A 25,797-nucleotide genomic window follows, 5' to 3' on the forward strand; every position below is an offset into this window, starting at 1 on the left:
TGACGCAATCTCTTCGTCTTGGGCCGTCATCCAATCTCCCATTGCTGTGATCTTGCTTTCTTGGGCCGAAACGTGATCCTCGAGCATTTTTATTGTCCCTAATAGGTGGCGGATGATCTTGTTGACGGTTTCGACCATTTCTTCTTTGCACCTTTGAACTGCATCTTCTAAGGGGTCGGGCTTATCATTTTGCTTCCTCATGTTTGATCGGTCCCAAAAACGAGAGAAAATTGACCTACACGCACAAGTGCTTCCACATTATGCATATATGTTCCACACTAAGCATGCATGGCATGCATTTCCTGCAATTTCTGCAAAATACGATCAAAACGACTAAAAATCCGCTTTATGCAATTTCTGCCAATTTTGCAATTTTTGAAAAATTAGCAATTTCTGCAGCTTCTAAATTCTGTAAATTCCTGTAAATTTTCTGAAAATTCTGCAACTGTCCGAAAAACTGAAAATCTGATTTTCTGCAAAATTATGACCACTGTTGCTGCTGTACCTGCGGGTGGGGGGGGGGAGGTGGAGGTGGGGTTGCAGCGCGAGGGGGGGGGGGGGGGGGGGGGGAGGGGTGGGGGGGGTGGTTACGCGAGGGGCTGTGGTGAGGAGGTTGAGAGAGAAAAATGAAATGAAATGAAATGTTATATTAACGTCTTCAAAAGGCCAGAATGACCAATGAGACCAAATTGATACAAAAGTGGTGAATCTGTTACAATGTCTGGGTACCTTAGTACTAAAGTACTAAGTGTGAAAATAAATGTGAAAAACTAAATACAAATTATTAAATAAACTTCTTAGGAGCATTCTGGGTGTCTTGGCTATAATGCTTCTAATCCTTTGTTGTAGTCTCCTTCGGTGAAGTGTGCTTCTGCATCTCGGTCGTGGTCGTCTTGATTTCCTAAGCTCAATCGCCCTGTCAATGAGGGTGCCTTTGGTATGAATGTAGGTACTCCTTTGTGCTGGCTGCTGGCCTCTTGCTTCTCCTTCCACTCCTGCTTCTCTCGATCCGAAGAAATCTGTGATCTCACCGAGGACTGATATGTGAATGTGATTGCTGATTGTTGTTTGTGCTAGTGCATGCTTTGTGATTTGTACTGCCTTGTGCATGATAATTAATGGAATGTCTCCATGGAGTCAATGTCAATTGAATCCTTGTTTTCTATCTATTTTGTAGGCATAATCAAGGGCAATTAATCTTCTTTAAATGTCTAACAACTACCTCTATATAAGAAAAGACATGCCACAAAGTCTGGACTATGCATTGTATTGAATCCAACCGCTCTCTATTCACCCGAAAATATGAACCTCAGAAACCAAGCATACCAACATGACAAAAGATTGCATGACTCTATCTAGAGGTCCAAAGCCTTCTTTAAATAGGCAATGGAAACGCCCACGTATCTCATAGTATACGGTGCAATGGCATATGTAGTGTAATTCTGTCTCCGGCTCCATTCCGCATAACTTGCACATTCTGCTCTCAGGTGGGATTCCCCTAAACTGCCAAATTCCCCTAGAGAGAGAGAGAGAGAGAGAGAGAGAGAGAGAGAGAGAGAGAGAGAAGAAGAAGAAGAGAGTTTTAACGTTGTAGAAAACTATCCCAAGTGACCTTAAAGATCTAGCCGACGAGAGGGAGGGGGGGAGGGGAGAGAGAGAGAGAGAGAGAAATGAAATGAAATGTTATATTAACGTCTTCAAAAGGCCAAAGTGACCTATGAGACCAGAAAGTTACAATGCGGTGTATCTGATACAAAGTCAGATTAACAAAATAAATTAAACTAGGATAACAAAAATATAAATACTGCGGAGAGAGAGAGAGAGAGAGAGAGAGAGAGAGAGAGAGAGAGAGTGTCGACACGCAACAGCGGAGTTCTATCCCCAGATGCACTGGCCCCAAAGACTAGCGCCCCTTTTGGTATTTCTTTATTATTCCTTCGCAAAGGTACAACTCCCGAGGGTCCTCTTCTCCGAGACTCTGCGTTTGATGCCCTCTAGACTAAGGCCCCAAGGATCCTTATAAATAGTACAAGGGATGCCCAAGAGTAGAGCCCCAAGAGCATCAACACTAAAAGTTCTTATCCCCAAAAGCATCCGCTCTCAAAAGCTCGCGCAAATCTACCAAAGGCTGCCATTGCAAATCGCTACAGCAGTGTCACGTGGCATGTCAATGCTATTTACGGAAATCAGCTAGCCAGCCTTCGCTTTGGAGTTTTTAGGTTTTGAGCCTCTCGGCCGGTGCTCCGTAAGTTGGTAGAGTTTGGATTGGAAGAGAAGGTTCTCCACATAGAGATCTCTTCCGAAAAAGTTGCTTTTCGAGAACCAAGTTGCGTTCCAAGTGTAAAAACTTCAAAGGTAATGTTTTTCATGTTTTAATTACTCAATACTTGTTTGCAAGAGCTCTTCCTTGTCGCGAGGGAGGAGGGCAAAGGAAGGCATAAGCCTCTGCACGAGAAAAGCGCTCTGAGGAAATAGAGCTAGATCGGCCCAAGAGTTTCGTACCCTGAGTTTGGAAGTAGATCCAAGGATCTGAGAGTGCTAGACTCTCGAGTTGGGATCGGAAACTTCAGATTCCCAAGGAAGGACTTCGCGTCCAGGAAAGCTAAGTTGCTGCTAGGGTTTCTACAGAAGAGGACTCCGGGAATAGAATCGAAAACGAGTTGCAAGGATGATGTCACAAACGGGAGTGCACACGAATAATCAACAAGCTGAAAATAAATACTCTTTGCTGATTGGAAAAACCAACCGTATCAAAATTTCCCTACGGCACCCCAAAATGGCCCGGAGTGCCTTGAAACCTTGGCTGTAAGCCAACATTACCATACATGGGGTTTGGCATCATGCCTTGCATACCACCAAACACTATTCTTGGCATATACTGCTAATTTCCAAGCGCATAACAAGCCATATTTTGAAACACAGGTCCACCTCAAAAATACCCACAATGTACCGGAGGTGGTGGAAATACCTGATGCATAGCCTGGAAGGTAGTTCCCTGTCCACTTAAACTAACATTTGGACGCTCAAAGGTGGCTGGCGGAACTGGTATAGCATGAAAAATTGGCGTCGTAGCCGCTTGTTCATGGATAGAAAAGGTTGGCCTTGGAGCCTCAAGTGACTCTGCAACATGCGAATGCTCCATGTTCTGCTAGGACACACTAGGGACCTGCGCTTGAGCTTCAACATTTGCAAGTTGAGGATGCTCCTTAGCTTGCTGTGACACTAAAGAAAGTTGCAAAAACTCTATAAACCTGGGGTTTTGCATCAAGAGATTGAGTATAGTCACAGCCGTGATAAGCTGGGTCCTAAACACATCCTCTTCTTGTTGCCCAATCCCTGCTCTTTGATCGCGAGACGCATTCACATCAAGAAAGCGTAAAGACATTGATGGCCATGAACTCTCGCTAACCTCACGTACTTTCGGATTAGCATGTCTACCCTATGAAGAAGAGCCCTCTTCTCTAGTGTCATCCGTCCTGTCAGCCACAATGGAATTCCAAGTACATGTACTTTGTGTCCTCGCCCAAACAAACCAAGGCTCACTTCTTGAGGAAAAAGTGTAGTCCCGACGACGGAACCATGAAACCGGTTTGTAGCCTTACTAAAGGGCAATAAAACTTTAGCTTTCACCCAAAACTATGTCGTCTAAATTTCCCTCCACTTTATGACACAAAGAAACTTCGCAAATGAACTAGCGACTGGAATTCACAACTTCAAAACAATCCACAACTTGGTAGCTAGAGTGCTTTCAAGCAGACAATGACACCCTGCTAGCCCCAAAGGCTTGCGCCCTTCCGGTATTTCTTTATTCAATTGCAAACAAACGACCCGAACACTTACACGAAACTCCCACCAAGCTGTCCAAACTTGTCGAGGGCTGAAATTGCAGGTTTTTGACCCAATTTCAACAGCATAATAAAAGTACACATCTAGGACAGACTCCCTTGCATTTTAGAAGCTTTCTGGTGAGCTGTAGGTCAATTCTAGCATACTGTAATTTCCTGTTTTGGTCACTCTTAGGTGCCCAAACCCTTGTATGACCACCCCAAGGCTTCCCCGAGGCTTCCTTTGTGTTATCATGCAGCTTCGGTGTGAAACCCTAAACCTGCAAATAAACACAACAGGTTGTAATTCTCTGTTTTGGATCGTTTTGAGCAAAGCAAACACATCTACGTGTGTCTCAAGAGCTCCCGCACCCAATGGGACACTTCCCCTTTGATTTGGACGAGTTTTCACGCGAGAAAACTCTCTTGGTTTTTTTCCCAAGAAAACAGATCCTTCCATTAGTTAATAAACTGCCCAAAGGCTACAAAAACACCTCTACGAGAGAGAGATACAACAGAAACATGGGGAGATTCTCCCAGTGAGGAAACAAAGTATGTACAATGAGGGCTAGAACATGAGATGGGAAGAGGAAAGCGCCACACTGGTGGCCAATAGTGCCATCTAGGCCCGCCCTGAACCATGGTGAAGAAAGGCCCTGGGTGCTAAAATCGCAAAAAAGCCTCTTGGTGCTCCCACATGCGGTCGGAGCTGCCCTGAAGTCTCTCAAACCGACCCCTGAGTGTATGCACCAAGATGTCACCAACAGTCTCTATCGGTGAGACATAGCGATCCTCGAAGATGCGAAAGCAGCGGACCACCAGATCAACCAAAGTGTCAGGCTGCAGAGGAGCTCCCAACACCACTCTCTTATCACTGCACCACTCCTGGGGGATGAGCGCTAAGGTAGGCTGGAGTGTAGGTCGACCCCCCTGAATCACTATCATCCTGCTGGTGGAAGCCAACTCAAAATGGAGCGTAGGACCCGTGAGAGTGGACCAGGCTGCAGCACCCCAAGTGTCCCGAGGAGCTATGGAGAGGGTTGGCATCAGCCAAAGAACCCGAAGCCAAACTTGTTGTGTCAAGGGGCAGTCCCACAAACAGTGACGCTGACTCTCCAGTGGATGGCCACAAGCTGCACATGCTGCCGAGAAGCCGCTGTGTAGCAACCAACTTCCAACTGCTGTAGCCCCGTGTGCAACTAGCCACTGAAACATAATAACCTGTCTTGGATGAGCCTAGCCACCTCTCTACTAGTAAGATTTCAGTTCCAATGGGTCCAACCATCTTGTGACTACCTGGCCTTGACTCCTACAGGATAAACTCTCGGTTGTTGGCCGTTTCACACTAGCCACGCAAAGTCCGGGCACTTGTAATTTCAAAAAGAGGATCCCAAAAATTAAATAAAAATCGAAGGAAGGAAACCAACAAATTAAGTTGATATTTGTCACAGTCTCGAGATACTCTTATGGGTGGGATCAGTCCATCTTCTCGTCCCCAGAACTATCAATCTTCTCACTCTCTCTCTATTTTTTTCTATATCAATTGGAAGTGATAAATCCTATGTATCAGAGTAAATTTTCTATTGTTATGCACTCCCATTTGTGACACATAGCTCCCACATTCTATGAAGAAAACAAATGCTCATATCTGGAATAAAGAAAGAGGACTTTGGCGGAACGTAGCCATCCAACAATTCCTCAGTACACAAGTCGAACTTCAGCCTTCGCTTAAGCAGACATCTGTTTCCAAAGCACACTTCAGCTTTGTTGATAAAACTCTTTACATTTATTTTTTGCATGAAAAAGATCCTTCTATTAATTTTTTGAAATTGCCAATGGGCAACATCTTACTTATCAAGAGGGTACATGGTACAAGAACACGAGGGGGGAGAGTCTCGCACGCTAAACAAATAATTATGCAATGGCTAGATCACAACTAGGAGGAGGGAAAAGCCATATAGGCGGCCGATAATGCCACTGAATGCCCTAGGCTCTAGTCCGCTATGAAGAAAGGCCCTGGCCGCCACAACTCTATGAAAGCCTCGCACTCTCTCTCTACATTTTCAAAGTTACCTTCAATCCTATGATATTGGCCCCGGAGCAAGTGCATGAGCTTCAGCCAGTTACCAGAAAGCACGTATTGTCACTACTGGTGACTCGGGTATGGTGTACACTGTATTGTCCAAGTGCATGGACACCGGTGGTTGCATGTATTGTTAGGTAGAGTCGGCATATTTGTACGATATGGGCATTCGTCCATCGTACGGAAACTTCCATGCTGCCAGTGGGGATTGGCGACTATGGGCTTTTGAAGCTCCACCGCTAGCTGAATTGCAGTAGTAGTACTCCAGCAACCAGTGGTGTCCATGCGAGGCAAGCACTCTAAACACGAGGATCCCTGTAATCGGTCAAGTATATCATCGATCCTAGGAATCGGAAATCTGTTCTTGATGGTGATTTTGTTGAGAGCTCTATAATTGATGCACATTCTCCAAGACCCGTCTTTCTTCAAAACCAACAACACTGGAGAGCAGTATGGTGAAGTACTAGGCTCGACAAGACCCTTTTCCAAGAGGTCTTTAACTTAGTTCATAATTTCTTCGTTTTGGGCTCAGCTCACACGGTAAGGTGGCCGGTTGGGTGATGTGCTTCCAAGTATCAGATCAATAGTATGATCCTCAGGATAAGCGGATGGTAACTTGCCTAGCAGGCCCTCTGAAAGGCAATCGGCATGAGTGTGGAGAAAATCTTGACGTTCTTTATCAAGTTCAGACATATTTGTCCTATTCTCATCATTCAACTCTCTCAAAAAGATCGAGTAAACCAACAAACTGGATTTCATTAATTTTAAAACGGCCAAAGCCGTTACAATAGGGACAGACTCGCCCTTAAGTTTTACATCAAGTACAATAGTTCGTCCTTCTCTGTAGTCAAAGTCGCTTTTCTCGCCCGATAGTCGACCACGGCGTTGTTCTTATGGTACCAGGGAATTCCCAAGAGGACATCACAACCTTCCAAGGGCATTAAGTAGAAGTCCTCATGCCCCAAATACCCTTGACAATGCAACCGAAGTTTGCCAATGACAAGTGTAATGGCTACGTCCCTGCCAGGTGCCGCTAGAACTGTCTCTACTAGTGGTCCCATCCGATCGGGTGTGATCTCGAGCCACGTCGCCAATTCAATAACCAGAAAACGCGTCAAATTTAATTGACTGTCCATCTTCTTTAAACTCTCGGACTTTCTTGCTTTTATCCTCCAGAAAGTCATACTGGTTGGCTTTATAGAAATTCTTCTTCTTTGCATAAAAATAGCTGTCGTTCGAACTATCCGAAGACGAGTCCTCTGTAGAACTGTTAACAATTGGGCGAGATTTAGACTTCTTTGCCTTTTTTCTTGCCCTTTCCGAAGCTTTGCTTTTTGCTTCGTTTTTTCCCTTTTCTGTCTTCTTCGCTCAAGTCAGAGGAGCTAGAAGAACTGTCAGAAGAAGAAGAAGAAGAAGAACAAGAACTTGGTACTCCTTCAAATCGCACATCCTTCTTATGCTTTCTTGTCGAAGCAAATGTAGACTGACGACCCAAATAACCCGGGAAGTCAGTGCCTTTCTTCTACTTTTTGTCGTGCTTTTCTGCTTTGTTCTGCGCGTCAAAAAGCTGAGAAATCCGTGTATCAACCACCTCTTCTAATTCTTGTTCTGTAAACATCCTTGGAGTAGGAGGTTTCTTGAGTGCCAGTTTGAGGGGTGGTTCTGTGGTTTGCCGCCACTGTGAATGCACCTCGTCGAAGGAGATCCGGCTCATAAATTTTGCAAATTTCGGGTCCTTCGCAAAATTTAGCATCATCTTTGTTGCATCGTCGATCAATCGTCGACGCTCCATCTCTACGAGCTCCGCCTGAGTAGGCCGAGGCGGGCCGTACTCCTCGCGTGAATCTTCTTCGTGATCTCTTCCTGCATCTTCGGATGCAGAGGAAGTCGATTGATCTCTGTCTGAATCCATAAGTCGCGTAAAAAGGATCGGATTTCCCGGTAGGAGAGAAATCAGCCGTGCTTTGATACCATTGTAACAGACTTGGACACCCCAAGTCAAGATTCTACCATGACACGACAAGAATTCACCTCAAAACAGTTCACAGTTCACTATTGATTCGACACGGCCCAACGGAGTTCCGTGCTTGAGATATTGGCCCCAAAGATTGGTGCCCCTTTTGGTATTTCTTTTTGTATTAATCTGCAACTCAAAGTACAAGGGAGTGGGATGCTCTCACTCTCAGACTCTGCGTCAAGATGTTCTGAGAAGTGGGAAGCCTGACCACACTTATAAAGATTTTACAAGGGATACCAAAAGCAGAGCCCCAATAGCTTCAAAGTTAAAAGCTCTCAAAAAAATAAAGCAAGGCTCTCTCTCACAAGCTCTTGCGTAGAATCCAGCCTACGTAAAAAGCTGCCAAAAATTCCGTATGCAAATTGCCACGTCAGCAAGGCTGTACAGATCCGCATTTTCTGGCACGATCTGCAGGGGTTGACCGTACGTCAGTGCCACGTCAGCATCCACCGGAAAATCCAGGAGCTGTCTGTTGCCAGCCGGGGGTGGGTGTGCTGTGTGTGTACTAGGCAACCACGTCGCCAGTTTGTGACATCGTGCGAGGTGTCTCCAAGATAGCCCCAATCTCTGAGCCTATCCTGGAAAGGAGCGGAAGGTACTCCCTCCTCAGGGCAGGGAAGCAGACTGAGATGGGTAGGTCTGCCTCCTCGACAAGAACATCAGTAGCTGGATTGAAACCATGGCGCCACTATCCAAAGTGTGCCCGAATTGCTGGGATGGCCAGGAGGCTCATCGCAATGACCTTGGACACCATCTCGGGAGTCTCAAACTCTATCTGGTAGTAGCCACGCCTCAGAAGCTGAACATCAAGGATCTTGCCCACCTCTGCGAAAAGGTAGGCCTCGAGGAGATCACGCACCTCTCCTCTGCTAGGTCGGGTGCCGATAATCTTGCAGCGCGGGGCAGGGTTGGAGCGCGAGGCCGCAAAGGGGGGGGGAAGGGGAGACTGGGGCGATGGGAGGGCAGCATGAGCTACGCAGGACGGAAGCGAAGCAACGGTAGATAGCGAGCTCTCTTCAAAATCACTATCAAGTGAAAATGATTTTTGTGCACACAATATATGAATTTATGAATTTATTGGTACCAATTATGAACGTGTAAATTTTCCAGTCCAATGCACCATCTGGGAATTTATCCGTGTCCAGATAGTATGATAAGTGGAACAATAGCCGGACGCAGCGCAGAGTAGTTCAGAACAAGCACATGAATAAGATGGTGTCCCCAGTTCGCTCAGAAAAGCTATAATTAAATAGTTTTTTTGATGGCCGGCAACTTCGGACATAGTGGAAATACAACCCAGAGGAAGTCGAAAGACATAGTCGGGAGAGAGATGAAATCGGCCGGGTTAATAATACCCCAGATTGGCCAAAAAAGTAGGATTAATGCCTATTTTTAAGTGTAAAGGTCAAAAAGCTTTTAAAATAAATGGCCGGCCAATTTGAACGCGGCTACAATTAATTAACATTAAAAATCTCAGCTTGTAGCGTAAAAAACAGAGAGACCAGCGTAGCAATTTTTCGATCACTCTCTCTCCACTATCATGCAGCATTAGTTAGCAATTCTTCCTGCAAGACTATAATGAAAGGCTAGCGCTACCTCTTGTAGGCATTCTGCAACACTTTCCCTTCACACAAACTTCGTGTCCGTGAAGGCCGTGCAGAGGTAGCACATTTTCTTGCTCTCGTGTCCGTGAAGGCCGTGCAGAGGCTATGAAGCCCGCAGCGGAAGCAGAATGCAGCCATAGGAGCTTGTGTGCGTCTTTGCAGGGAATAGTTGCACTCAGACAAGCACAATACCGGCTGCGCACGAAAATTTCAGTACTTTAACGCGTTCTAGAAGTAGAATTCAGTCAAGGACAACTCGTGAGGACATCCCCTACGTGAGCAGATATCAGTAGAAGCCTCTCCCCCGCCGAAAATCCGAGTGCGAAGCATACATAGCCGTTCACGGCTACAGGTATGATGAATTTTAGCCAATAGGCTTATATTCAAGACATGAACAGTGAATTCTGTTTCAAGTTCACATGCTTGTAGCAGTTTAGAAATTAATGAAAATCTCCTTCTGGGGGTGGGGGGGGAACCAGCCCATCTTCTTGTCCCTAGTGCTATGTCAATTTTTTGCATTGTTTTTCCCAACTTTTATGTCGTGCAGAATTCCACGTGAAAAAGTAAACTAGTTTTAAAGTCTTAAATTCACACTTCAGTTTCTCTATCACTGACCCATAGGCACGAGCAAACTTGATGGATTCAAATCTAAAACATGACTGTTGACCCAATAAATGTATGCTTAGGAGAAGAAGCGAGCAAGGAAATGGGATTGAAGGTGTAAAGCGTTTGACTTTGTACACGTGCACATGGGACCCAGCTGAGTGTGATGAGATGTAGGGAGGGAGTGGGAAGCTACAACTTATTTTCAGAGTATCAAATGTATAACAGATCCAGTACATGTATTTGCTTTTTTTTTTTCTAAAACCATACCACATTCCCCAGATTAGCAAATGCATAAATGCACCACATTCCTTTATCTCAGAAAATGTTTAACCGATCCAATAGATCTAAGTGATTTATCTTTTGCTAACAACATACCTTACATTCCCAGATTGGAAAAAAAATACCAATACCTCAACAATCTCATGTGAGAAGGAACCGAAAAACACACTAGTTTTGGGTAGGAGCTATCTGAGGGTACGTTCAGAACTTTCCTCTGCATGAATTCTTATTTTCATCAAGACCTCTTCTTTCTGGTTGTACTCATCAATGAGACACAAAGTTGTACCACGTTTTGGGTCGTTCTTTTGCAGTTATTCATGTATCTTCTTTTCTTTTCTTTTCTGATAACATTGTTTATTTCTAATACAGAAGACACAGTAGCTTCTGAATGGTCTTAAAAAGATTACAGATAACAGCAGAGGCCCAGGCTTTCTAGTTACTGCACGTTGGTGTTGCTAGCGAACCTGAACACAGCCTAGATGAAGCCTCCAATGCTACATGCCTTCCAACATGCATTGGAACTGTCTGCGTCTCAAACATCAGCTTACTGATAGCAGAGAATGCTGAAGTGAAGGGCAATCACTTTCTAGATCAAGAAGATGCAAACTTTCAAAGCTGTATTCATACAAGCCTCTTGACAGACACAAACAAGATGCCTTACTGAAAGATCTCAAAATGCATTGGGCAGATTGTTCAGAAGAAAAGTTACCTTGTAATCCTTTCTGTTTTTCGTTTCTTGGTATTTCAGAAGCAGATCTCTGCTCTCTTGACGTGATGTGTCCCCTGGAAATGTAGTCATGAAAAAGTCTAGATAAGTTCTGAAAGACCTACAATTGACTACTTGATACAGACACTCAATTTTCAAGGGAAGAACAAAAGCAGGCCGAAAAGAGCATACTTTTTTCCTCCTCTGCCTCGATGCCTATTGTAGCCTCTTCAGCACTATTATCAGAAAACGATATCTTCACATGGTGTTCACTATCAAGGGATTTACTTGGCAGCATACAAACATCCTCCCTTTCAACATCCCTCTGCTGCTTTCCAATATTCACAAGCGATTCAATAAAAATGGCCCTGCGATTTTGCTCCAAGTCGTCATCATCTATCTTCGCCTCTGAGCCTGAAGCCAGTATGTTTCTCAAAAATTCATAAAACTGCTGCTTGTCTATCAACTAACTGATCACTTCATTGCATGAATTCATCTACCTTGTGCATGCCACTGTAACATCATTGTGCGGTAGGGTTCAGGGATAATATGGTATAAAGGCAGCTCAGGAAATAAGGAAAAAAGAGCCCATGTGGCAACAACATTCTGAGCTTCCTGTAAAGTTTAAATCGTTTCACATGTAAACAGCAGGCAGATATAGAAATTTAGTTTAGCATCAATGTTTAGGAGTAGTGCCTCAATAGATTTGGAGTTCACAAATCGTTCAGGAACTCTGTATGTGGTTTTCCCTCCTACAATTTTGTTTTTACCACGACCAGAATTGGGCCGCATGACAGTTACATTGTAAGAGTACATGGTAGAAGTGGCTGTCCCCCTTTCATATTTTGGTACATCCCAGCCTCTCTTCTGACATTGTTGCTGAAGTATTGCCTTTGGTTGTCTCTGCATGTTTTTATGGATGGCATCAACACACCAAAAAAAACAAAAGGAGATTCAATATGCCTTTACACACGCCAAACACGTCTCTTTTACCTGATTTGGAGGCTTTTTTTCCATTTGTTGCCAATGCTTCTTCTCTGAAGTCTGAAGAGCCCGAGCCATTGCCTTCTCTCTGTTCTGTATGTCCAAAATACTAGCAGGAAGAACATCCTGTGTTGCATTTTCCTCATCAAACATGCCAGGCATACCATCTTCACTTTCTGACTGGCCTATGTCATGTTTAACATTCTCCCTAGTTACTTTCTCAGGACTACCATCTCCATGCACATCCATCTGCATGCTTAGACCAAGGTCGTGATCAATAGGCAGTTGCTCAACCTGAAAACTGTCAACATCTATTCCACTTTTACTTGGCACAGAATTGTAAGCACTTGAGCTTGCAGAGAGAATGTCTTCAGAGAGACCTGCCAAACAAATTTTGTCAAAGGAGGCGAAATCTGAATGAGCCTTGCCATCTTAAAGTAAGACCAGTACTGCACCTAAAGCAGCTATTTCTTCTTTCAATTTACGAATGAGATTCCCCGAAACAACCTGTTTCTGTTTGTCTCCTTTCTGCTTGGCATCTGCTGCTGCCGCTTTTGCAGCATGAAACTCAGATGCAATTGAGACAGCTCGTGCTTCCCGATTTGAGACCTTGCAGAGATAGCTTTCAAATAAGCAACCTCATTGAGCAAGACTAGAGACTATTGTTTTTTAAAAAAATGTGTGCACATACAGTTTCCTTGGTCTTGTCACGCTGACTAACTACTGACTCTGCAAGAACCTGCAGCATGGATACATCAGAGAAGCATTTCATAAAAATAACCTTGATTATTAAGTTGCTTTCAGGCCGAGTGCCTATAGATTTAGGCCCACAGGGTTGCAGTTGGCACAGCAAGTACACAGAAGAGATGTAACCTTCTATAGTTACTAATATAAAAAAGAAACACTACCCAGGGCATCTATTTGAGGCCAACACTCTCCACAGGAAAACTCCACATCATCAATGCCGAGATTTTAAGTGATCTTGTAAAGTTTCTAGTCTTTTTTCATCTGACCATTTTCTCACAGTCTGTCTATAGAGATTTTCCCGTTGGCATGTGGTGTCAACTAGTTATAGCACCAAATAATACATTTCAAGAAGGGTGAAACTTTGAAACTCTACAACGTTTCAAGTGGTGTTGGAACCTCTCACATGAAACCTTGGCTGATATGCCCCTTGATATTTTACCATAGCTCACAAAGTTGAGCCATTTCGGGCTCAGGCAATGAATTTCTCTTTATTTTTATACATTGACGCTTCAGTCCATTGCTTTGTTTAGCCTTTCTAAGTTTCTTATGGGGTGATACGTTTCGAAAAGAAACTCCGCGCCTGGGAATGGCGCGTTTCGGGCCTTAAACCTTTCCTGATGACCCTGACTGATGCACATGGTCGGGCTTGGTTTTGGCAACAGCTTATGCATTTATTGCCTACTGTGGATTCATGCATTCTCGGTGGGCACTTCAACAATATAAAGACTTCAACTGATTGGAAAACAAATGCTCCGCCGACCTTCCCTTCCATTTCTACAATGAAGAGAGATGCCTGGGATAGATTCTTGTCCTTTGTTCATATTGCGCATTCTCTGCACTTCACTTCGCGCTTTCGCAGATAGCATGGGCAGTTGTAAGAGGGGTTGGATCGGTTTTATATAGGTCCCTACGTGGTATCCTACGCCCATTTGACCTAGTACTCGCCTTTTCTATCTTGCTCCCGCTTCTATGCACATCCAGTTTTCCACTCTATTAGCTTTTAGACGAGGGGCTCGTATTCCAGATTTAGTTATGTAGGATCACTCTTCAAGTAAGACATTGCACCTGCTGCTCGATCACTCTGTATACCTCTGCTAGTGATATGCCCTGTATCCCTCCTCTCTGGCTGCTCTCGTTGCTACTCAATCTCTGGATGGAACAACATTGTGCTCTCTCCCCCCCGGTCTGTGAGCCTCTCTCTCTCAATAACCCTGCTCGATGTCGCTGAATCTCCAATAGATAGAGTTCAAGATATCTCTGATCCTGGTATGTCATAACTCTAGATAGAGACCCTAAACCCCCTCTACAAAGGCAGTGAAAGCGGCTGCATATCTCAAATTTTTGGGAGCGCTAGTGGGACAGCAGACAGCCAAGGAGAGTCACCATGTTCAAGTGGCTAGTTGCCCATCAAGCTACTCCAGTTGGGAGTAGGTTGTGCACAATGGCCTCTCTGCGGTTTGTACTACCTGTGACCATCCACTTGAGACCTAGCGCCACTATCTATGGGACTACCCCATGGCACAACAGGTTTGGCTTCGGATTCTTTGGTTGATGCCTACACTTTCTACAGCTAGCCAGTACACTTGGGGTGTTGCAGCTTGGTCCGCTTTTCATGGGCCGAGCACTTCGCTTTCAGATGGCTTCAGTCAGCAAGATAATTGTGTTACAGGAGGGCCGGCCTACACTTCAGCCCGTCGTAGAGCTTGTACTTCAAGAATGGAGCAGACATAGAGAGTGTTGTTGGGAGCTGCACCCTGACACTGTGGTTCATCTGGAGAGCCCAATGCTTTTGCATCTTCCAGGCTCGACCTATCCCACCGGCAAAGACAACACGTGACATCTAGTTGGAGCTCATCCATACATTCAGGGGCCGGTTTAAGAGACTTCTAGGGTTTCTTCCTATAGGTATTTTGTCATTAGTGATGTGCAGTTTGCCAACGTTTTGGGTCACCGGCCAGAGATTACAGCAACAAGGGAGAAGGGAAAGACAGCCTTCTACAGAGATTACACCAGCAAGGGAGAAGGTAAAGACAGCCTTCTGCAGAGATTACATCGGCAAGGGAGAAGGGAAAGACTTCCTTCTACAGAGATGATCAGGTGGTAATTGTAGAGCAACGCTCTACATGACGGTGTGAGACCTATGGGACCATACTGAAGATGGCAGCTTGGAATTGTGATGGATCTTATAGGTTGGATATGGGCACCTTTGAGGATAGCTTTCGGGACAGGGACATTATATTCTTCTCAAAGATTGATCAAGCCCCTTGACAAATGATGCCACATGTGACACGATATAGATGGGAGACAGCTGCCGGACTGACACACGATCTGAGCATGGGAGCAGAGGATCGGGGGGAGTAGCAATATTATTCAGAGAGGAGCTACAACTACTCCTACACATTGTACGAAGAGATGGGCATGCTAGATACATGTGAGTGAGGCTGAGGACCGACACAGGCCGATTTTTATACATTGCCATATGCTACTTTCCCCAGTACATCAGGCTATGATGGCCTTGATAGACATTGACAAGATAGAGAGGAGACAGAGTATGGGAGACATCTCACGGAGATGGCGACTACACATGGCCTGGCAATACTTAATGGCCTACAACGTTTTCCTAGAGCGGCAGGTTTCACATGCTTTCCACATAGGCATGGGGCCAGCACAGTGGACTATGTCATGGCACATCCGAGCTTCATTCCCTGCATTCATGATTTCACGGTAGGACCAAGACTAGTGGGTGCAGCAGTGGATCATGCTCTCTTGACACTTTCTGTCTCCTTTCAGTACAATACAGCCCAGGTGTCAGGAGGGAGGACACATACCCGCTATACATTTACACCAAAGACTGATTGTGTTTATACAAAGGAGATCTATAGTCGTCGATGTACAGCAGCCAGGCCACGACTCTTAGTGGAGGAGATCACCACTTTACTGACTGAGACATTGCATGATGCAACAGACCTATAGCAGATGTGCTCTATAGTCTGCCTCATCCTTCGAGAAGACAATAATGTCATCAAAGAAAGTGCCAACAAAAGATCTGTACTCTCTGAAAATCCTGTCCATCATTCGGTTAAAGGTCGTTGGAGCATTGGTAAGGCCAAAAGGCATCACCAAAAACTCGAATAAACCGAAAGTCGTCCGAAAAGCTGTCTTGTAGACATCTCTGTAGCAGGGCTATAGTCACTTCACAGGACAGGCAGTTGGACAGTTAGCTACAGTTGGTCTGGTTCACACTGGACGGACCCTTTGGGCTGGGAGTGACACGTGGTAGGGTGACTACGGTGGTCTAGTGGACATCGTGGCCAGGTCACCACCACCACTCAGTTTGGAGATAGACTTAGCTGGCTGGACATTTATGGGCCGTTGGTGGCTCTTATGGTTGTACATATGAGTAGTCGTGTTTTGGGGGCAGTTCTATCTTATCTTGCACGTAGTCGTCTAGAGGAGGTCTTACACAGAGCACTGCTTCACCATCCCTGCACATCTGAGCCTCGACACCCCATTTGTACCTGTGAGTCCTGGGCTGGAGCGGAGTGTGCTGCCACGCCAGAGTCTGTTCATGGTTCTTTGAGCTAGTCGAGTCCACATGTTCTGGTCCACTGTTGTGTCTCTGTTGTTATCCATTGTTTCTGTGTTGTTATCCGTTGTTTCTGTGTTTCATTCTGTTTAAAAGAGTTTTCATTTGTTTGAGTGAGATTGTCACGCACATTGCACTGAGGGGCACCCACACTGTAGAGAGCACGACGCATTATCCGCGCTACAGGTGCTCTCGTTTTGGCGATCACGGTGGGACCTCAACTGAAGTCTCACTCTGTTGAGTAGCTGGTTTCTTCGCTTCGCCTGTGCAGTCTAAGTCTCTCGCCTTGCTGGTCTGGTCCCCTCTCGCCCTGGTCCAACTTGCCCTCGTCTCTGGTCTAGACCCCCTCGACCCTGGTCTAGCTGGTCTAGTCACTTGTCTGGTCTAGACCCTGGTCTAGTCCTCCTCGTCCCTAGTCCAGCTGGTCTAGACACTCGTCTGGTCTAGTAGAGTCTAGACCAGTCTTCAGCCAGTTCAAGGTTTTCTTGCCCAAAGCTTGGTTGGTTTGGAGGTCACTGTATGACACATACAAGGAGGTCAGTCAAGCGTCAAAGCCCACTACTGAGCCCTCTAAAGTACTATCACAGAAGACGACCTTTGACACCTTGTAGAAATCCTTCAACCTCATCACCTATACCTCCACATATCACATCACCCATTCCTTCATCAGGTTCCCCATCTTCGCGATCACCTTCTCCAGAAAAGCTCTCTCCTATTCTTCTACAACAAGCTATTGTGCAACAGACTCAACAAGGAATCATGGAGCCACTAGCTAGTGTTTTGGCCAAGGTGAACATCAAGTTCCCTACATTCAAAGGGCTGTCTTCAGAAGATGCTGACGACCATGCAAGAAGATTTGTATCTCTCTGTAGGGGACGTGGGCTGAACAGAGAAGATGCTTACTTGGTACTATTTCCATCCACCCTGGATGGCCTAGCAGATAAATGGTACAGCCAATTTGCAGAGAACCATTTTGCAACTTGGGCAGCCTTAAGACAACAGTTCTGTGCAGCTTTCAGGCCAGGTGACTACCAGGAGAAGGTGTTGGATGAGTTGGCCAACATGGTGCTCAAACCTGAGGAGACTTTTGCGGAGCTTATGACGAAAACTAAGTCGCTGGTGGCCAAGCTTCCCCAACAACCCGGTGAATTCATGGTTAAAAAGTGGGTGGAGAAGGCGCTTCCCAAAACTTCTCAGCAAAAACTCCGAGAGAGTCTCCGACCCGACGCCACTCTCGACGAGTTCATCGCAGCTGCTACTAGAATAGAGGGAGCTAGGAAGCTCTTCAACAACTCTCCTCAAATAGATACTCCCTCTGTGTTCTCGGAAGGTAGTCCTACTGATCCTTTAACTTCTTTACGTAGGGAACTGGAAGCCCTAAAGCTACAACGAGCTCTTCAAGAGGAGAGGTCCTTCTCTCTTAGACAAGAGAAGCCTAAACATAATGAGGCATTGGAACAGATTAAGCGCGAGTTAGAAGAGCTCAAGTGTCAGCATGAGACTAAGGCTATGGTTTGGTGTAGCTCATGCCGCTCTCCAGGGCACCCACCACAGGAATGCCCCCTTCGGTTTTACTGCCACTTCTGTGAAAAAGCTGGACATGAGGATAAGGATTGTTACTACCTCAAGGGATTGCGTCAAATACAACAAAATCTTGGTCCTTCTCTCCAACAAGGGCTAGCACCTACATCCAACATGGTCTCACCCTACGGCCATCAAAACCAGTTGCCTCCTCTACTGACAACACCCCCTATGCAGCAAGGTATGCACAACAACTTTGCACCCCACAGTTTTTATCATGCCAGTACTCCCTCAGTTCCCCAAAGTTTCTACACCTCAGCCTCAAATTCCATGCAGCAACCACCTCGTCCCCCATTTCGTCCTTCCAATCGGCCCGTACTCTGCTACAGATGCGAAGAATATGGGCATTATCAGAGCAAGTGTCCTTTACCCGAGGGGTCCCCTCCTTGTCGTCATTGCCCTGATTCGAAGGATCACTACAGTAAAGATTGTCCCAAGCAAAGGGCATCCACGTCTTCAGGCTCGACTCAGAACCAGCCCGAATTCACCTTTCCGAAGATAAATTTGATTACTGTGAACACCGTGCCTCAACCTTCACCTGCTACTCATGTGGTTAAGCCTCTGCAAGTGGAGGAGCCTACTGGTGTCCTTACTCGGGCACAAAGAGCAGCTCTTGGTCTCAGTCTACCCACAGGTCCACCTCGCCAGTCTCCACTTCCTCACTCTGGTCTACCTGACCCAAAGGACAAGTCCTTCCCAATTGCTCAGAGCAAACCAACTTCCTTGTTATCTGACATTGATGGAGCCTTCTTAGAAGCAGTGGCTGAATTGGAACAGATTAAGGTCACAAAAGGAGCCCAGTTCGAAGGCGCCAAGCCCACAGCAGAAGCCATCTTGAAAAATACTTTTCAGCCTAGTGGCGGGCACCTCCCTGTACAGCCCTCAGAGTCCTATTTGATTTCCTATCCATCTACTCCCCTCACCGATTATAAAAGTCCTCGCCTCACTGTATCTATTCTTGGGCACCAGCTATCCGGCGTCATCGTTGATGGAGGATCTGGAATCAATTTGATGCCCGAATTCACTATGATGGCCTTAGGTCTAAAGCCTACCCGACCTGCTCCTTTCACTGTTACATTGGCTGATCAGAGAACAGTCTACCCAGTGGGCATAGTCGACAAGGTGCCTCTGAAGGTACAAGATTTCACTTTTAACTTGGATTTTGTGGTAGTTAATCTTCCCCTGGTAGAGGGAGGTTATCCCTTGCTGATTGGTAGGCCATGGCTGCGACATACGAAAGCACTTCACGACTGGGGAACCGACGCCATGTGGATACATACTCCTGGCTCTCCAATGCAACAAATTCGTCTCGAAGGAGGTATGGATCCGGTCGTTCAGCATAGCTCTTTGTCAGTAGAGTCCAACCCTGACTTGGAGCAGCCGGTCCCTCCCGATGGGTCCGATGAAGACTTACTGCAGTGGTTAGAAGCCACCTCTTCGATACAATGCTATGTAGTCTCTCTTCAACCTTTGCCAACAGATTCACCCTATCCCCCTGATCCTACATCTGAAGCTACACCTGAGACCAAGAATCCCAGTCAGCCAAGTGAGCCAGAACCAAGTGGACCAGTCTCTGGTGCCCATCCTTCAGAGGGTCCCTTGATGGAAACCATCGGCCTGGGTGAGCCTATAACCCACCATAGAAGGGGAAAAAAATCTCCCTTGCAAGAGTTGGCCAACACCCCAGCTCCCTCCTTAGCCTCTACTCCATTTGACTCTCCACCCATGCCGGAGCACTGTGAGGTATCTGAGGATTTACCATTTGCAGAGCTTCCATCAGGTTGGTTGCAGGAAGAGTATGCTGATTTCAACATTGATCAGACGCTAGCTCATAATGTCCAAAGGCTAACAGAGGCGGCAGAATCACGCAGCCTCGACCACTGCACCGCCTGACCCAATCAGAGAGGTCAACCTAGGAGGCCCTGACAGCCATCAGCCCATCTTATTAGCCACTTGGTTATGGGATCACCCCGCTCTACTCGACCTGGTAATCTCCTTCGTGCGCTCTTTCAAAGATGTGTTTGCCTGGTCTTACCACGATTTAGAAGGAATCCCAGCAGAGCTAGGAGTCCACACAATTCCTCTGGTTGAGGGGGCTAAGCCGGTCAGAGGACGTGCTTACAAACTGAATCCCAAGTATGCAGAAGCAGTCAAAATCGAGTTGGAAAAAATGCAAGAAGCAGGTATTATTGTACCAGTAGAGCACTCAGAATGGTTGTCTCCTATGGTTATTGCCCCAAAGAAGCAGTCCAACAAAATTCGAGTTTGTGTCGACTATCGGGCTCTGAATAAGGTCACAATCCCAGATGGATTTCCGACACCTTTTACGGAGAGAGTCCTCGAAGATGTCGCTGGCCATGTACTGTATAGTTTTATGGACGGATTCAACGGCTACAATCAGTTAGGAATACATCCTGACGACCAAATCAAAACAGCTTTTGTGACTCCCTGGGGTATTTTCATCTACACTAGAATATCTTTTGGGCTTAAAAATGCACCGCCTTCTTTCAATCGCATAGTATATCTCATCTTTTGTCCTCTGCTTACTGATCACCTTCGCATATTCATGGATGACTTTTCCACCTTCTCGGGTGCTCAATGTTCGACCCCAGTAGAAAATCTAAAGGAGCATCTTGCTCAGCTCTCTGCAGTCTTCCTCAGGTGCAGAGAGGCACGTTTGAAGCTCAATCCGAACAAATGTCATTTTTTGGTCACAGAGGGCACACTGTTGGGCCATGTGGTGTCTGCTCAAGGTTTGGCACCGGACCCAGAGAAGATAGTGGCCATCTTGAAGTTACCTCCTCCCATAAATCCCAAAGGTGTTCAGAGCTTTGTGGGCCACACCGGCTATCATCGCAGGTTTATACGTATGTATGCACAGGTGGCTCAACCATTGACCCGGCTCACCAGTGCTGCTGTTCCCTTCCGGTGGTCAACACCTGAGGCCGAAGCATTTGCATACCTCAAAAAACGTCTCACTGAAGCGCCTATTCTAGTTGCCCCGGATTGGGCCCTACCTTTTCATGTGCATACAGATGCCAGTCTGCTGGCTGTGGGTGCTGTGCTGACTCAGCCTAGCAAAGAGTTCAACTTGGATCGCCCTGTACATTATGCAAGTCGCCTGCTCACCAAAGTAGAGCGAAACTATAGCACCACAGAGAGGGAAGGATTGGCTATAGTGTATGCTCTACACAAATTTCGTCACTATTTGCTAGGGGTCCACTTCACAGTTATCGCTGATCACCATGCCTTGCGCTATCTGCTTAATAAGCCACAGGTTGCAGGTCGAGTATGGCGATGGCTCCTCCTATTCCAGGAGTTTGATTTTGAAGTGGTACTCCGTCCTGGTAAGCATCATGTAATGGCTGACCACCTCTCTCGCATTTACACAGGCGAAGAAGCTACCGGGATTGCGGATGACTTTCCAGATAGTAGTCTTTTTAAAATAGATACAACACCGGAATGGTACGGCGAGGTCCTACATTTTCTATCTACTGGGCTATACCCAGAGAGGGCATCCCCACTGCAAAAGAGGAGATTGTTGTTGAAGTCCAGGCCTTTCACTCTGATCGGGGGCTAGCTCTACAAAGCGGGACCAGATGGTGTTCTGAAGCGTTGTGTCTCGCCTCATGAGGTGGAGCATATTCTGGAGGATGCCCACAATGGTCCCACTGGTGGCCATTACCCTGGTCACATCACTGCTCAGAAGATTCTACAGAGTGGTCTGTGGTGGCCCTACATTTTTAAGGATGCAATAGCATATTCTAAGGTTTGTGATGTGTGCCAGAGATGTGGGCCGAAGCCGAGTAAGCAATCCAACCGTACTTTGCAGGTCTCAATGGCGTGGCTACCTTTTGAGAGATGGGGTTTGGACTTTGTGGGACCAATATATCCCCCGGCTCAACCAGGTAATCGCAAATATCTGCTAGTGGCTACAGACTATGCAACAAAGTGGGCAGAGGTACTAGCGACAGTAGATTGCACCGGCAATACAGTGGCCAAATTTTTATATGAAAATATTTTATGCAGATTTGGATGTCCCTTAGAGATCACCAGTGATAGAGGCAGTCATTTTGTCCATGACATGATCTCAAATTTGCTGGCCAATTACAAGATTTTTCATCGCAAGTCGTGCTCTTATTACCCTAGAGCCAATGGACAGGCCGAGAGCACCAACAAGGTTCTGATCGCTCTACTGAGGAAAGCATGTCATCTCCATCCAGCATCGTGGGCTCAGGCTGTGCACGGCACTCTTTGGGCATACCGCACATCTTTCAAAGCAACAACGAATCAAACGCCTTTTCAACTCGCTTTCGGTTTGGAAGCCATAGCTCCATTTGAGTTCAACTCCGGTTCCCCTAGGGTGGGCAGTCTGCGTGCAAGTTGGGGCACGGAATCTGCCTCTATCTCCCGTCTCACCTTATTGGATGAAAGCCGCCTTTTAGCTTCTCGTGCTCTGCAAGCGGAACAACTTCGTCGCAAAGCATGGCATGATCGCCACCTCAGAAAGCCAAAAATAACGCAAGGCACATTGGTGCTACTCTATTAGGCAAAATATTTGAAAAAAGCAAAGAAGATGGTTCCAGCTTGGCAAGGGCCCTTTAGAGTACAGGAGGTTTTGCCACAGGGGGCTGTCCAGTTAGTCACTTTGGAAGGCGTTCCTTTGCCACTGGTAAATGGCTCCAGAATCAAGTGCTATTACTCCTCTGAGTAAAGGGTCTGCAACTATCCCACCATCTGTAGGTTCTATGTCCCATCTCTCTCCTCCCCACTATCTTTCCATCAGAACGGGTGTTTTGTTACTGTCTCAGTTATGCTCTCCTCACGACTAGCTTTCCACCAGAATGGATGCTCTGTTACTGTCTCAATTTCTGCTATGTCTTGTTATTTGCGGTTAAGTATTAAGGTCCTTCCAGTTAAGCTTTCAGTCAAGCTTCTCGTCGGAGTGGTTTTGTTCAGTTTGACAAGTGGAATTTGCTTGGGGACTTGTGGGGACTCTGCTTAGATGGCAATTGGGATAATGAACAAGGTGTAACCAAGGACTTGACTTGATGAGACTCCCAATGCCATACTGTCTAGGGGAAGAATATGGCAGTGTTTATGTCAAAGAACTTTGATTCCAATAGCAGAAAAAACCTTTGGTGCCATTAAACTTTCAGCTTTGCTGTAGAACCTTAATCTCCTAATGAGCCAAAATTACCCTCCCTTTTATCTGCTCGAGATTTGTAGCTGCTCAAAAATTAGCACTTTGTACCTTCTCTTTGCTTCTGCTATCACTTTTATCACTTTGTGCCGAGTGTGATCGTTGCGCCCTACCTATCCCAACCCCAAACCCCTCGTCCCTAACCTCTCCGCAAACACACTCATCCCTATTCTATACCAACCCCTAGCCCCTACCCACTATCTCCCCCCTCGCCCCTATCCACTTATTCCCCCTCGCCCCTATCCACTATTTTCCCCCTCGCCCCTACCCACCCTCAACCCCCTCGCCCATACCCACTCTCTCCCCCCTCGCCCCTACCCACCCTCAACCCCCTCGTCGATACCCACTCTCTTCCCCCTCGCCCCTATCCACTATTTTCCCCCTCGCCCCTACCCACCCTCAACCCCCTCGCCCATACCCACTCTCTCCCCCCTCGCCCCTATCCACTTATTTCCCTCACCCTCGCCCATACCCACTCTCTCCCCCCCTCGCCCCTATCCACTATCTCCCCCTCGCCCTTACCTACCCTCAACCCCCTCGCCCCTATCCACTATTTTCCCCCTCGCCCCTACCCACCCTCAACCCCCTCGCCCATACCCACTCTCTCCCCCTCGCCCTTATCCTCTAAATATCCCTCGACCCTACCTCCCTTACTCCCTCGCCCCTATCCTATACGCATCCCTCGCCCTTAACCTACCTAAACCCCTCGCCCAATTCCGCCTGCATCCATCGATTAGCAATCAGAACCCATCGTTTTCAATCCATCGCGTGCTTTAAAACAGCCATAGCTTTTTTAACTCCACATCCGCTGCCTCCATCGCTTTGAAAGGACAAGCTATTCGTTTCTTGCGTATTCAAGCTTTTTCAGAGTTAGCACTGCACACTGCAGATTGACACAACTAGGAATTCTCTTTACAATGGCTGGAACAAGCAAGCAAGTAAGGAAAAAAAAAGCTCTCTCTCCAGAAAGGCCAACTGAGACATCCCAAAGTTCTGCAGAGGCAGAGGATGTGGATACATCCAACCATGGCCTCACTGATGTGTCCTCCACTGATCACAGTGATGAAAATTACAAGGAGTCCGAATCAAGCTCTGCTTCCGACTCCGAGTCTTCGAGCAACGAGGAAGAGGAAGAGGATGATGAAGAAGAAGCTGTAAAGAACCAAAAGAAGAGAAAAGCCATCATGCAGGTACTGGGTCATCCAATTCCTCGGCCTCCTTCCAAGACCCAAACCAAGTTCACATTGAACTTCCATCTGCAGCAGCCTCATCCGTCGCTTCGAGAAGTCCTATCAAAAGACCAGCTACACAAGCTAGGATTGTCAGCATTAGCAGACATCGATCTGCCTTCGGATATTCCCATGGATATGGTGCATGCACTCCTCAAGTTTTTTCCCCAAGTCAGAGGACACCCACTGAGTGCTACACGAATAGGTAACGCCTTGGGGATGACAACTTTTCCTGCAGTGAAACCGGCTACGCGCACCTATTCCCAACTTTCGAAAGATGCGACAATCGAGGCATGCAAAGAACTACTCAGTACGAATCATGCTGGCTATGCAAGGAATAAACAGCTCTGGTCCATTTTCAAGTATTACTTTTTGGTCAGAGATCCTAAAGTCGGCAAGGGCAAGGGCAAGGGCAAGGGCAAGGGCAAGGGTGACGTGCCTACTATATTCTCACACTGCGAAGGCCTATACTGCCTCATCCACACCATCCCATGTGGCTTTCATCAAATTTTATTTACCTCTTTACAGTCTCAGGCTAAAAGATTCAGAGCTCAGGTGCAATCTGTGCAATCTAGCTTTCAATGCTTCGCAGCTCCGATGTTGGCCTGGGTGATTAATATACCTGTTAGTCCTATGGATGTTGATGCGGCGATGCAGCGTAAAAGCTCTAAGAAAAAAGGGAAAGATATTGAACAAACAAAGGATCTATCTGAAAAGCCAAAGAAAAAGAGGGCAAAGGTAGTGAAGGACACAGTAGCATCTTTAGTATCCCTACCAGTCTCCGAAAGCCAACAGCTTCGAGTGAAGCAACCAGTTCGACGTTCCTCGCATACGGTCACTACTGATTCGATGGTAAGTTCAGGTGGTCCAGATCACACTATGCATGTCATAGCTGTGACTTCTACAGTGTGTGTTCCTCTCTCTACTGCTGCTATTTTTACACCTACCACAGTGACTAGCTCCCATGTCCCAGTGGCAATTGCTTCTTCTCCTATGCCTAGTCCTGCGGCAACCACTCCTACCATCTCTACTTCGACAGAGAGGCATGCGCCTAGTCCAGAGAGGCATGCTCCTAGTCCACCGCGAGCAGTGCCACTTGTCACACCAGTCCCACCAGTTGTACCACTCTCCAGCTCTCTTCACCCTGAATATTACACGACCTTCTACAGGATCGGACTCTACATCATTTTTTCGGCTATCGGAGGATATATTGCAGGAGTCTAGGCAAGCCATTGCCACCATTGAGCTGGGAGCAGAGCGTTTAGCAGCCACACACCAGCGTCACGCAGCTACTTACGCAGCTATGGAGGGAGCTCTGAAGGTTGCTGAGAGCGCCATCGCGGATAGG

General features: G+C 46.6%; 1 protein-coding gene across 6 annotated transcripts in view; it reads right to left on the reverse strand.

The window, feature by feature from the left end:
* Positions 1-25,797, reverse strand: part of LOC147423825 (DExH-box ATP-dependent RNA helicase DExH7, chloroplastic-like) — a 172,288-nt gene that overhangs the window by 74,485 nt on the left and 72,006 nt on the right. For all 6 annotated transcript variants that reach the window (XR_015186624.1, XM_086501806.1, XM_086501805.1 and 3 more), the window contains 7 exons: positions 12,795-12,842; positions 12,559-12,712; positions 12,113-12,483; positions 11,816-12,022; positions 11,620-11,734; positions 11,312-11,533; positions 11,123-11,196 (listed from right to left, as the gene is read on the reverse strand). Coding sequence is in view for 5 of the 6 variants with exons in the window: in XM_086501806.1 (XP_086357932.1) it covers positions 11,123-11,196; positions 11,312-11,533; positions 11,620-11,734; positions 11,816-12,022; positions 12,113-12,483; positions 12,559-12,712; positions 12,795-12,842 (1,191 nt within the window). In the remaining variant the exon portion in view is untranslated. The remainder of the gene's footprint in view (positions 1-11,122; positions 11,197-11,311; positions 11,534-11,619; positions 11,735-11,815; positions 12,023-12,112; positions 12,484-12,558; positions 12,713-12,794; positions 12,843-25,797) is intronic.

This window comes from Adiantum capillus-veneris, chromosome 26 (genome assembly GCF_014529385.1).
Source record: "Adiantum capillus-veneris isolate H3 chromosome 26, ASM1452938v2, whole genome shotgun sequence".
Lineage (NCBI taxonomy): Eukaryota > Viridiplantae > Streptophyta > Polypodiopsida > Polypodiales > Pteridaceae > Adiantum > Adiantum capillus-veneris.